Source organism: Onychostruthus taczanowskii, unplaced genomic scaffold (genome assembly GCF_017590055.1).
Source record: "Onychostruthus taczanowskii isolate IOZ18803 unplaced genomic scaffold, ASM1759005v1 scaffold24, whole genome shotgun sequence".
In the NCBI taxonomy this organism is placed as follows: domain Eukaryota; kingdom Metazoa; phylum Chordata; class Aves; order Passeriformes; family Passeridae; genus Onychostruthus; species Onychostruthus taczanowskii.
Window position 1 is genome coordinate 1,613,765 of NW_024499684.1, and position 14,007 is coordinate 1,627,771.

Genomic DNA, 14,007 nt, shown 5'->3' on the forward strand with positions numbered 1-14,007 from the left:
TGACTGTAGGACAGGGGACACTGGGACAAAATAAATTTGTCCCCATCCCTCTTTTATTGGATTTAAAGCTGGAAGAACCCAGCCAACCCTTCCTAAGTCCCAGCCTGGTGCTCCCAGCAGCTTTTTACCTTTTAATTCTCATTTCCTTGGGGGCAAATCCATCCCAGCCAAGGCTCTGCCTGATGACTTATTCAGGGTGTTTGCAAAAGGCCTCAGCTGCATTAAAATTTCATCCCTTGCCAGGAATGGCTTTTATTAAAGCACTTTTTTCTTTTAGAAAATTACTTTTCCCCCACTTTTTTTGCAGAAAGGGCAGAGTTGGAAGAAGCCCTCGGCGGGCTTTGGAGGCTGGGATGTGAGTTGGTTTAATTTAGGGAGCAGGGATGGATTAATTTAATAAGGATTTAGCAATTGAAAGGATTAGGAGCCCTCACCTGCAGCCCAGGAAAAAGTCAACCCTTTTCTTCCTTATTTTTAAATCCATGCAGAAAATATAGAGAAATATTGGGGTGTTGCTCTCCCTGCAGCTCTTGGGTGGCTGCCTGCACATGGGGAGAGCTGCTGGGTTTAAATGTTCCCTCTAAAGGTTAAATTTTCCCTCAAAACCCCCAAATTTGCAGTGTCTGACCCCAAAAGTTCTCCGTGGATGCTCTTCCTCCGTGGGAAGCAGCTCTGGCTCTCAGGGAGGAGCTGCCTCCTGCTGTATTTAAAGCACAAAAAAATCAAAATACACAAAGTTTGCTCTCAGCTTTAAGGGAAAAAATATCAAAATAAAGCAAGTAAGCTCCAGGGTGCTCCTGGGGAATCCCACAGCTCCCCTGGCACCCTCCAGCTCTGGAGCACCGGGATGGGGCAGCCTGGAAAGGCTGGAATTCCATTCCTGCTAAGTGCCTTTGACTGGCTGGAGAGAATTTGTTATCCCACTCACCCACCGCTGGTGTTCCCCTCCTGTGCTGGGGGAATTGGGTTTTTCCAGGAGAAAATCCTGCTCTGGCTCTCCTTGGCTCCGAGGGGTGCTGGAATTGATGGATTAAAGGATATTTCTGAAACACAAGGAGCTGGTGTGGTTTCTGAGCAAGCTTTTGGTTTTGTGTTTTGTTCCTGGCTCTTGGTCCCACTTGGAGCCTCCTGCACCCTCCTGGGTGGATTTTTGATTCCCAAAAAGCATAAACCTTCTCCCACAGGATGCCAGGCTGGGAATTGTTCTCCAGCTGGTCTCAATCCACAACATCCCTTAATATTTTCAAGTCTCACTCTAAACCCACCTGTGCCTGAAGAGCTGCATTAAATAAAAAACAAGCCCCAAATCCTCCTCCTGCCTGAGGCAAGGTCCTGCTGATGGGAATTCCTCTACCCCTGGGAACTGGGATGGGCTTTATGAGGCAGCTGCTTCCTGGCAGGGAAGCCCTGTGGTTTGGGTCCCCCTTTTTGGGATTTTCTGCCCTTTTTTAGGCTCCTCCTCTCCAGCAGCTCCGGGGCGTGCTGAGCAGCCTCTCCCCGGACACAGAGGCTCCACCGTGGGCTGGGAGCATGGAGAAGAGGGGAAACTGTGGCTGTCCCATCCCTGGGAGTGCCCAAGGCCAGGCTGGACAAAGGAATTGTCCCTGCCATGGGCAGGATGGAATGAGATGATTTTAATGTCCCTCCCAACCCAAACCATTCCGTAATCCCACCAAAACCACACACGTGGCTTTTCACTCTTCTTTTTCAGAGCAGCACTAATGAGCCTGTGACAGCAAAGGCAGCTCAGACGGGACACTTTGGGATGGGGGGACATTCCCTGGGTGTGTCCCCTGTCCCCGGGCCATCCCTGTGCCTCACACCCTGCCAGGGAGGGTGCACAGCTCCCAGGTTTTCCCTCTCCAAAGCGAAGCCCCCTCCAGGCCGGGGGGGCTCCCTGGGCTGGAGCTGACGTCCCTCCCGCTTCCCCGCACATCCCACGCCTCTCCCCAGGCGGTTTCTCTTCCCTCTTCCCATAAACCAAAGGAAAGCCTCAAGTGCAGGGCTCTCTTCCTCCTCTGCTGCTCCAGGGGTGAGCAGGGACATCTGTGTGCCCACAGCACAGGGAATTTTCCAATTCAAATGGGATCAAACCGGCTAAAATCTGCTTTTCCAGTCCCTTGGTGGGATCAGCCCTTGCCTCTTCCCTCAGATCAGCTCCTTCCCAGTGGGAAAATATGGGAAAATATAATTTAAGGTCTCTTGGCTGTGGAGGAACAAAAGAAAAAGGATAGATGGAAAAGAATTTATCCCAATTTTTGGTGGTGCCACAGGTTCTGACCCATCCTAGCCCATCCTGCTCCATGGATTTTAGAGTTTGATGCCAGGCTGGGATTGCTGATGGAGAAATCGCCACAGAGGGCTGGGAGCAAAGCCCAGGCACCAGGGTGATGGTGGGCACAGCCTCCCAAGGGAAGCATTTTTGGGGAAGAAACTCACCTTAAATGGAGAGTGAAGCATCCTCATCTGTCTGAAAAATGGGAATTGCGGTTTTACATGGATCTCTGGGGCTATTCCAGGCAGCTCAGCTCACCTCTCCTCTGCTCTCTTCTGCTCTCCTCTGCTTCCAGACAGGGCTGTGGGAGAAGGAATTTTCCCAGGTGTTCTCCCAGGTGGAGCTGGGGAATCCCACAGCACTGGGATGAGGCAGCCTGGAAAGGCTGGAATCCCATCCCCTGCTAAGTGCCTTTGACTGGCTGGAGAGAATTTGTTATCCCACTCACCCACCGCTGGTGTTCCCCTCCTGTGCTGGGGGAATTGGGTTTTTCCAGGAGAAAATCCTGCTCTGGCTCTCCCTGGCTTCGTGTTCCACCATGGACAAAGGGCTGACACCCCAGACTCCAGTTTGGGAAAGTCCCACTGGGTGCTGAGGGAATTCTGCTGGAATACCCACAGGGAGTGACCCAGAGCAAGGACCAGAGCTGGAACGTGGCTCCGCACTCCCAAACCACGCAGAGATGGATTTTTGGGAGTGGGGAAGGGATCCCCACAGCTGGAGCTCTGGATGCTGGGAATTTCAGACTTTCTGTGCTGACAGACTCTGACCCCCAGGAGAGACCTGCATTGACCTGAGGCTGTGGAGAAGGCTTCCAAAATGGAATGAGAAGAATTACATTACTAGAATTACAAGTGTGTAATTAATTAAAAGTGTGCAATATCACCAAGTAGAAAACATCAAGGTTAAAGTTTTAGAATACAATAATCTATATAAAACAAAATAAATATTTTAAACCAGAAACTAGTCCTTCTTCTTTACCTTCTTCTCTCTTCTTCTTCATAAGTTTGAGTAGTATTTTGTAATTAAACAGGAAAGCCCACATTGTGGACTTTAAGTGATTAGTTATTGAGTTAAAAAAAATTAAGTATCATTTCTTAATTAGATAGTTTAACCTTAAAAAATCTTAAAACAAAAGATTGTTAACCATTTTGTACCTTGTCAGTGAAGAGCTACAGAACTCACTACCTGTAAGACAGAAACATAAATGAAAATAATGAACACCTGAGGCTAAACACAATCATCTCAAGTACCTTCAATCCCAATAATAACTATAGGAAAAAAATCTTAAAGATAGAAAATCTTAAAGACAGAAAAAAAATTTTGATCGAAAATTAAGATTAAAATTTCTTTCAATCTTAAAGATAGAAAAAACCCCCCAAACCCAACAGCCCATCAGTGTGTGACCCCTCACCTGGAATGAGGGAAGGGAGGGGACTCAGCCCCTGTGTCCATGGCCAGGGACAGTTTGGGGCTGGGAGATGGCACCAGGGTTGGACAACCCTTTCTGGGCTGCTCCAGCAGCTCAGCCCACCTGGAATGGTTTGGGATTCCCACAAAGCCTCACAGCTGGATGGGAGGCACCTCTGGATACTGCAGAAAGGGGATTTCCCCTCCAGGCTGGGGTTTATTTGTGTTTCATGTTTATGTTTGGTGTGTTTCTGGTTTATTTCTGCTCGCAGCCAGCTCCAGCTGGGGAAATGCCCCGAGCTCTGCAGCTCCGGTGCCCAGCTCACGGGCTTTGAGTGAAACCCTTTCATTTTCTGCAGCATTTGCATCAAATGCAGGGTTTATTTTTGCCACAGAAGGCACGGGGCAGGAGGGATCTCCCGGGCTCTGCCAGCTCCTGCACGGGCAGCAGCTGCCCCTGGAAGGAGAGGGAGCCCTGGGTGTCACCCACGTCCTGGGACAGGATAAATCAGGATATTCCTGTGCCCTCTGTGGGAGCCACGTCACCCAGAGCAGACCTGGGTGCCCTCCCCAGCTCCAGGAATCATCCCAAAACCAGGAATCACCCCAAAATCAGGAATGGTTTGGGTTGGAAGGGAAATGTCACCTCGCTCCCATGGCAGGGACACCTTCCCCTGTCCCAGGTTCTGCCATCCCCAGTGTCCAGCCTCCCTTGGGCACTGCCAGGGATCCAGGGGCAGCCACAGCTGCTCTGAATTCCACCCCAGCCCCTCCTCACCCTCCCAGGAAGGATTTCCTCCCAGATTCCCAGCTATCCCTGCCCTCTGGCAGTGGGAATCCATTCCCCCTGTGGCTTTCCTGCACTCCTTGTTTTAGTGGGAAGGACTAAAGGTCCCTTCCCCGCCTTCCCCACGGAACTCTGGCAGCTCTAACCTGCTTTAGGTCGGCTCCTCCCATCCCTCATTGCACTAATTCCCTTTTTCTCCTCACCAAGGCACGGGCAAAACCACAACATTTGGCCCTGCAGGGTGAATTCCTGCCAGGAGAGTGCCCAGCATGCAGGAGGAGCAGTGAAATCCCGGGCACAGCATTCCCGGGGGTCACTCCTGCCAAGCCCACGGCCCTGGGACAGGATCCCAGGGAATTCTGTGCCCGTGGGTCACCCCAGAGCTCCCAGGTGGCCCCAAGCTCTGCAGGCTCTGAGCTCTGCATCTCCTGGGCTTCCTCAGCTGCTGGCCTGGCACAGCTTGGAGAATTCCATCATTAATGGCACTTGGGAAATCATGGTACATCAAAGAAATGCTGAAAAAAAATCTCCCTGAGCAGCTCCTGCCCTTCCAAGATCAGATTTCGTTCTTTTCTCCACCTGCAAAGCCAGTGTGAGGTGAAAGGGCAAATCTGACCACAGCAAGGACAAAATTCCTGCTTTTCCCCATCCTTGCTTTCCTGCTGCAGCACCCCCAGCCGGGAGGTGGCAGGGGGGATGAGGAGCAGAAAAAGCACCCAGAGCTGAGAAATTCTGTCAAGGGTGAAAACTGAAAGTGAGAGAGAAAGAGCTCCCCGAAAGTGCCACGAAACCACGGGCACAGCTGGCATCACCTCCTTGCTCACCCACAGCTCTGGGGCCAGGCCCAGGGAGGGTGAGATCACAGGATTCCCAAATTCACAGGGGGATGCAGCCCTCCATCCAGCCCTGGTGGTGCTTCCTGGAGGTTTTTATTCCTCTTAATTCTGTGGAAATTTAAAACAAACCCCACAGGGCTGATGGACCCACAGGGAGTTAAAATCCTGGAATGGGTTGGGTTGGGAAAGGACCTTAAATCCCAGTTCCATGGGCAGGGAATGGGAATAATCCCGAATCTGTGGGCTGGGCTGTGGTGCTCTTCAGTGTTTATTCCATAGAAACATTAAATCATGGAATGGTTTGGGGTTTTGGGGGTGGAATGGACCTCAAAATTCACCCAGTTCCACCTTCCCAGGGTGCTCCAAGCCCCCTCCAGCCTGGCCTTGGACACTTCCAGGGACAGGGAATCCGAAATTTCTCTGGGAATCCACAATCTCTCTGGGCTGGGGCTTCCCCACCCTCCCAGGGCAGAATTTCTCCCTGATCTCTGCTCCTCCCAACTCAGTGGGAGAAATTCCCTAAAAAGCCCTGAGGGCTTTTTAGGGAATCCCAGCCCTGACCCAGGGGTTCCCAGCGGCTTCACCCCTTCCCCAGGATGAATCCCTTCCCCTGGAGAGGGGATTGGAGCTTTGGAGCCTGCAAAGAGCAACCTCTGGATTTGGGGATCCCAAGCTGGGTGCTCCCAGAGCTGCCAGGAATCCAGGAGCCAGGAACCAGCAGGGATCGTGGGGAAATCTCAGGAATTCTGGTGGCAACTGGGAAAAATAAGAGCCAAGAGATGCAGGAGAATGAGCCAGGATTTCAGAGGTTCCAGCACCCCAAGGAAGCTCCAGAAACACCATTTAATCATCCCCTGATGAAATACCAGCAAGAGCAGAGGTTTGGGATTAGGAACTTCAGGGAATTACATGAGGAATTAGAACCAACAGCCACTAAAACACCAGGAAAGTTTCTCCTGAGCCTTTTTTTCCCTATTTTATGGAGCCATCACTTCCCAACCCAAATCAGAAACAGCTTCTGTCAGTGTGGATCTTCTGGTGATAAATCTGACCTTGGATCTTCCCAAAAAATGATCCAGAGGCAAATAAATTATTCAATATTCCACAAGTTCTGTGAGTGGCAAATAGGAACAGACCCCTTTTATTTATTGCATCAGGGAATCCATCAGAAATTCCATGAGATATTTTCCCATTTTTTAAAGGAGCAGTGATCTCTGTCTCCAGCTGCCCATCAGCCTGGGTGGGATTGAATCACCCTGCAGCTTTAATTTCTATTTCTCTACAATTATTGCTTAATTTGAGCTATAAAATTATTGCTATTTCCAATGCCAAGCAATAGGGCTGCCCTACAAAGAACCAAACCCTTCCCACTGAGGATGGCACGAGCGACTCCATGACCTTCCCAAAGGGTTTGGGGCCTGTTCCTGAGGAAAATCCATCTAACTTTAAATTCCAGGAGAAACAACCCCCCACAGCAGGCAGGAAACATCCCTAACCCTCATTTCCCTCAAAGCAAGGTCGATGCCCATGACTCTTACCTAGAAACCTTTGGTGCCTTGGCCAAAATGAAGCCAAAATTTCCATTTCTGTTTATTGGAGGGGAGAGGAGCCAAGACTGGAAGGAAAGGCAGGACATTTCCAGGAACCTCCCGCTTTTTCAGAAGAGCGAGGCTGGAGCTGATCCCATTTCTCATCTCTCAACTCCCCAGGCCTCAAAACCAAACTGAGCCCAGGGGCTTTGGGGCTTTTCTCAGCGGGTTTCTTTCTGATCTGTGCTTTCCCTTTCTGCCTCAAGCAGGATTTTTGGGTATTGATCTGGGTGAGGGCAGAGCCCGGAGCAGGGATTCCCCAAATTTTGACTGCATTAGGTCAAATCTAAATTTATAGAGACCCAGAACAATCCTGACTTTTCTCTGGAGGATAATTCCAACAAAAGGAATTTCTGGTTGAAATACAGGCAGTGGAATTATATTTTCTTGTGGAAAAAATCAAAGAGCTGCTAACACTTCTGTATCTTAACAGTTATATATTATAAATTTATAAAGTTATAAATTATATATATATAATAGATGTGATATTTATTGTCTATGTTGTCTATATATCTCTATTATCTATATTATCCATATTACAATTTTATATTTACTATTTATATTATATTATATTATATTATATTATATTATATTATATTATATTATATTATATTATATTGGGGAGGCCCTGGCACAGGGTGGCCAGAGCAGCTGTGGCTGCCCCTGGATCCCTGGATTTTATATGTATTATATTTACTATATTTATTATATTAACTATATTTATTTTATTATATTATATTATATTGGGGAGGCCCTGGCACAGGGTGGCCAGAGCAGCTGTGGCTGCCCCTGGATCCCTGGAATTGCCCAAGGCCAGGCTGGACACTGGGGCTTGAAATAACCTGGGATAGTGGAAGGTGGAACTGGATGAGCTTTAATGTCCCTTTCAACCTAAAAAATGCCATGATTTTGTGTTTGCATGAAATAAACACAAAGCAGCATCACAGATCATTAATTATTCCCATTCCATTTCAGCATTGCTTCCCATTCCTCTGGGACTGCACTTGCTCAAGGAATAATTCTTATTTAAATGGATTATAATGTATAAAACATATCCTTTTGCTCTAATATGATTACTATAAATTTTAATTATCAGGATTTTTCATTCAGGCTAAGCCAGGTCAAGCAGAGGGTGCTTTGAGGTGAAGGAGGAGAAGATGGATTTCTTCTTCCATTGGGAAAAAAAATTTCCACTCACCACAATTGAAATCCCAGAATCCTGGAATGGTTTGTGTTGGAATGACCTTAAATCCCATTCTGCCATGGCAAGGACAGCTCCCACTGTCCCAGGGTGTTCCAAACCCATCCAGCCTGGCCTGGGACACTGCCAGGGATCCCAGCAAGGATTCTAGGAGAGATCTGTAGGATATCATCAGGATACATCCCAAATAAACCCAAATCCCAGCCCAGCTCTGACCCTGCTGGGAAACCTCGTGTCCTGCTGGGAGCAGGGACTGAGAAACCTGGAAAGCCAAAACCTTTCAGGAACAGCCCCGCTGCACATCCCAAAATTCTCTTTCACTTTTGGCTCTCGGAAGCCGCGGCTCCTCCACGAGCTGGAAACCACAGCCCACGGTGAAGTGATGGGGCAGGAGTGGAAAACACAGAGAGAAATTGGAAAATGAGGCACTGCTGGTATTGGGGCTAAAAGAAGCCTCAGGACACGCCACAGGCTTCTTATAGGAAACAGTGAAAATACAAAGAACCTGAAAATGCAATATAAAACTCTTGATTCATCCTGCTCCCTTCCAGTTTGACAGCAAAAATCCCAGTGACTTCATGGCTGTCCCAATGCACAGAAAAGTTTTCTGCAGCCTTTTGGGGCAGCTGAGAATGGCCACGAAAAATAGGAGCCATTATTGAAATATATGTTGATTTATGCAAGTATTCCTGCAAAATCAAACATTCAGGCAGGTTTTTACAAATGTTCACTAGTGAGAGTTTTTCATTGGAGAATCAGAGAATCATGGAATGGTTTAGGCTGGAAAATAGCTCAAAGTTCATTAAGTTCAACCATCCCCAGCCCTGCCAAGGCCACCCTGAGCCCTGTCCCCAAGTGCCACCTCCCCAGGGCTTTAAATCCCTGCCGTGGACAGCCCCTTCCAGCCCTTTCCATGAAGGAATATTCCCTGATATCCAAGATGAGCTCCTCTGGTGAAACCTGAGGCTGTTTCCTCTTGTCCTGTCACTTTTTCCTTGAGAGGAAAGCAGGATAAAGGATGGAAATGGGAAAGCTGGAGAGAGATGATTTCCAAGGGATGGAGTGACAGAACAGAGAGGGAACGGCTTCAAACTGAGAGAGGAGGAGGTTTAGGTGGGATTTTGAGAAGGAATTCCTGGCTGGGAGGGAGGACAGGCCCTGGGATGGAATTCCCAGAGCAGCTGCGGCTGCCCCTGGATCCCTGCAGTGCCCAAGGCCAGGCTGGCACAGCGGAATCCCTGCCACTGGAATGAGAGCATCTTTAAGGATCCCTTCCAACCCAAACCATCCCACGACGCTGTGATTCCCTGGAAGTTTATCCCCGTGCCTCGCACTGACCTGAACCAACCCCACTTTTCGGGAAGCCCTTTGTGCAGAGGCCGAGGAAGGAGCTCCAGCCCTGCGGGATTCCCGGCGCCGCCGCTCTCGGGATGAGCCCGGGGGAACTCCCGCTGCTCCTCTATAAGAGCTGTCCCCGGCGGGGACCGGCGGCAGCGACATGCAGCGGGGCGGGAACGGCACCGGGAGAGCCGGCAGCGGCACCGGGAACATCGGGAATAACTCCGGGAATAACTCCGGGAATAACTCCGGGAATGGCGCCGGGAGCGGGCGGGCAGCGCTGCCTGGCGGCCCCGGGCGGGCACTGCTGTGGCTGGCGCTGCTGCTGCTGCTGCCCCCGGCCCGGGCACTGCCCAGCCCGGCCCGCCACTGCCACCCCCCAGCCCGGTGCCTCAGCCGCTCCCGGGAGCTGCTGGAAGCCGCCAACGCCGCCCCGCAGCGGCTGAAGGTGAGCGGGGAACGGGACGGGATATCGGGGCTGGGATGGGGCTGGGGTGGTACCCAGGAGATATGGGATGGGGCTGGGGTGGTACCCAGGAGGGCAGGGATGGGGCAGGGGTGGTACCCAGGAAGGCAGGGATGGGGCTGGGGTGGTACCCAGGAGGGCAGGGATGGGGCAGGGTGGTACCCAGGAGAGATGGGATGGGGCTGGGGTGGTACCCAGGAGGGCAGGGATGGGGCTGGGGTGGTACCCAGGAGAGAGGGGATGGGGCAGGGGTGGTACCCAGGAGAGCAAGGATGGGGCAGGGGTGGTACCCAGGAGAGCAGGGATGGGGCAGGGGTGGTACCCAGGAGGGCAGGGATGGAGGGTGGTACCCAGAGAGGTGGTGAAGGTACCCAAAAGCCAGTGAGGAGCCAGTGGTGGCACCCAGGAGGGTGGGGATGGCACCAAGGCAGGCAGGGATGGGTAACTGCACTCCCAGGAGAGCAGGGATGGTCCCCAGGCACCAGCTGGGCAGCCAGGGGCTGCTGAGAACCCAGGAGGGCAGGGATGGGACAGTGGTGACACCCAGGACAGCAGGGATGGGACACTGGTGACACCAAACCGGGAAATGCTGGAGTAGTTTTGGTCCCCAGGTTGGCAGGGATGTCCCCAGGATGTCAGTGACAGTCCCCAGGACATCAGTGGTGGCCCCAGGACATCAGTGGTGGCCCCAGGATGTCAGTGATGGTCCCCAAACTATTTCCTGTATTTCATATTCAACCTCACAGAGCCTCATTCCTGGGGTTCATCTGAGCACAGACACATGAAATTGTGTATCAAACTGTGTCTACTACAGATAAATGTATAAAAATATAGAAATTGCCTTGTGAAGCTTTAATAATAAAAGGACCCTTTAATAAAAAAGGACCCCTTTTTTATTCCCTTTCACCCCAGGAATCCAACACCCTGGGATTTGAGTGCACCCTTGAGGAGGTGGATCTGCAGGACATCACTGAGAGCCAGATGAACACCCTCAGAGCCTGCACAGCTGAGGATCCAGGGGTGAGACACAGAGAAATTACAGATCCAATTTAAATTTTACCTCGTGGTTTCGTGGAATGCATCATCCACACTCCCATTAAATCACAAATCTTAATTCTTGTTCAATTTGCAGCCTGGAAATTGCCCCACCCTGGAAAAATCAACTTTGGATGAGGTAAACAGAAATTTCCCAAACAATCTCCTTCTTTTGCTCGTTGTGTGTTTAAAGGAGCAGCACATTCCCACATTTCCTGGCAATTCTATTTATTTCCTGGCAATTCTATTTATTTTTCCCCAGGGAAAATGCCTGCAGGGCATCTCTGAGGACGTGAGAGCCTACAGGGCACAGCTGAGGACCCTCCCCGACCCCCAGCTGCTGGCAGCTCTCGATGGGATGATGGAGGTGAGGATTCCTGCCCCCACAGACCCCAAAATTCAGGAAATTGGGAAGGAAAACCTCCATTTCTCCTCCATATATTGAAATCTAACAGACCTGGTGCACCAGGCGTGACACAGGATGGATTAAAGGTTGATAATTCCAATTTTAGCCTCAGTCTATAAATGCAATCATGAAATATTTGAAATTTTACCTTATTAATGATAAGATTCAATATTTTAAATTTTATCTGCAGTCTATTCATGCAATTGTGAAATGTTTCAAAATTTACCTTATTAACGATCAATTCAATATTTCCAATTTTACCTTTGCTCTATTCGGGGTAAAAGAAATATTTCAAAATGTACCCTATCAATGCTATCATTAAATATTTCAAATTTTATCCCCAGTCTGTTAATGCTATCATAAAATATTTGAAAATTTCCCTTATTAATAATTATTTCAAATTTTACCCTATTAATGCAATAGTTAAATATTTCCAAAATTTCCCTATTCATGACAAATTAAATATTTCAATTTTCATTCTCAGTCTATTCTTGATACCATGAAATACTTCCAAATGTACCCTAATATTGACAAATTAAATATCCCCATTCTTCCCTCAGTCTATTAATGATAATTTAAATATCCCAAATTTTTCCCTCAGTCTATTTATGACAAATTAAATATCCCAATTTTTCCCTCAGTCTATTAATGATAATTTAAATATCCCAAATTTTTCCCTCAGTCTATTTATGACACATTAAATATCCCAAATTCTTCCCTCAGTCTATTCACCACAAATTAAATAGCCCAAATTTTTCTCTCACTCTATCAATGATAAATATCCCAAATTTTACCCTATTAATGATAAATTAAACATCCCAAAATTTTCCCTCACTCTATTTATGACAAATGAAATACCCCAATTTTTTCCCTCAGTCTATTGTTGTTAATTTTAATATCCCAAATTTTTCCCTCACTCTATTTATGACAAATTAAATATCCCAAATATTAAATATCCCAAATATTAAATATCCCAAATATTAAATATCCCCTCATGAGAAATTAAAATATCCCAGATTTTCCTTCACTCTATTCACCATAAATTAAATATCCCAAATTTTTCCCTATTAATGACAAATTAACCATCCCAAATTTCCCCCTTGACCCATCCTTACGTCCCAGTCTTGCCGCTCATCCCTGAGGGGGTGAAAATCCCAGGAATTTTTGGGTTTAAACCGTTTCCTAACCCCGTGCAGGCCCTGGGCAGCAGCAGCGGGCGGGTTCGGGAGGCGCCGCTGGGATCATCGGGATCACCGGGATCATCGGGATTGGGATCATCAGCATCGGGATCGTCGGGATCATCGGGATTGGGATCATTGGGATCATCGGCATCGGGATCGTTGGGATCATCAGGATTGGGATCATTGGGACTGGGATCATCGGGATCATCGGGATCATCGGGATCACCGGGATCATCGGGATTGGGATCATCAGCATCGGGATCGTCGGGATCATCGGGATTGGGATCATCAGCATCGGGATCGTTGGGATCATCGGGATTGGGATCATCGGGATTGGGATCATCGGGATCATCAGCATCGGGATCATTGGTATCATCAGGATTGGGATCATCAGGATTGGGATCATCGGCATCAGGATCATTGGGATCATCAGGATTGGGATCATCGGGACCGTTGGGATTGGGATCATCAGGATCACCAGGACTGGGATCATCGGGACCGTTGGGATTGGGATCATCGGGATCATCGGCATCGTTGGGATTGGGATCATCGGGATCATTGGGATTGGGACCACTGGGATCCCCAGGACTGGGATCATTGGGATCAGGACCATCGGGATCATCGGGATCCCCAGGACTGGGATGGGCGCCGTTCCCGGAGCGGCTGCGGCTCTGCGGGGTCCTGCAGGCTCTGCGCGTCCGCAGCGTCACCATCTGCAGGGTGCTGAGCTTCCTCAGCTCCCCCTGAGCCCGGGAATCTCCCACTGAGCATCCCACGGAATTCCCACGAGCTGTTTTTAGGGAGTTGTGCCTTTTAAACCACGTTAAATTCCCGAGGCTTTTGGGATCTAAGCTACATCCGAGCACCAGAATGTTCCTGACTCTGATTTCTCCGTATTTATTCTGCTGATTCCTCAGGGACTGAGAGCTGTTTATGGCAATTCCTTTTCCTGGGGATCCCTTCCAGCTCAGGATATTCTATTCCATTATTTATTTGGGATGATATTCCATTCTGTTCCCTGATTTATGATGACATTCCTTGACTAGAGATTCCATTCTGTTTAATGATTTATGATGATATTCCTTCATTTATGATGATATTCCATTCTATTCTGATTTATGATGATATGCCCTGATTTATTTATGATGATATTCCTTGATTTGAGATTCCACTCTATTTTGTTATTTATTTATGATTATATTCCTTGATTTATTTGAGATTCCATTCTATTTCATTATTTATTGATAATATTCCCTGATTTATTTATGATGATATTCCCTGATTTATTTATGATTATAATCCCTGATTTATTATGATCATCCTTCACTTACAATGACATTCCATTCTATTCCTTGATTTATTTATGATGATACTCCTGGATTTATTTATGATATTCCATTCTATTCCCTGATTTATTTATGATGACATTCCATTCTAGCCCATGATTTATTTATGATATTCCCTATTTATTCTATTTATTGCC

General features: G+C 48.3%; 1 protein-coding gene across 1 annotated transcript; it reads left to right on the top strand.

The window, feature by feature from the left end:
• The first annotated feature begins 9,596 nt into the window (after positions 1-9,596).
• LOC121336701 lies at positions 9,597-13,333 on the top strand. The gene is made up of 8 exons (XM_041406074.1): positions 9,597-9,693; positions 9,820-9,884; positions 10,815-10,922; positions 11,035-11,076; positions 11,200-11,304; positions 12,540-12,682; positions 12,778-13,052; positions 13,159-13,333. The coding sequence occupies exons 1-8, from the start codon at positions 9,597-9,599 to the stop codon at positions 13,269-13,271; spliced, it is 948 nt and encodes a 315-aa protein (XP_041262008.1). The 3' UTR covers positions 13,272-13,333.
• The last annotated feature ends 674 nt before the right edge of the window (positions 13,334-14,007 follow it).

Coding starts and splice junctions, on each gene's coding strand:
- LOC121336701 (XM_041406074.1), top strand. CDS start 9,597: ATGCAGCGGGGCGGGAACGGCACCGGGAGAGCCGGCAGCGGCACCGGG. Junction 9,885..10,814: donor CCGCCCCGCAGCGGCTGAAG/GTGAGCGGGGAA, acceptor CTTTCACCCCAG/GAATCCAACACCCTGGGATT. Junction 13,053..13,158: donor TGGGATCATCGGGATCATCG/GCATCGTTGGGA, acceptor CGGGATCCCCAG/GACTGGGATGGGCGCCGTTC.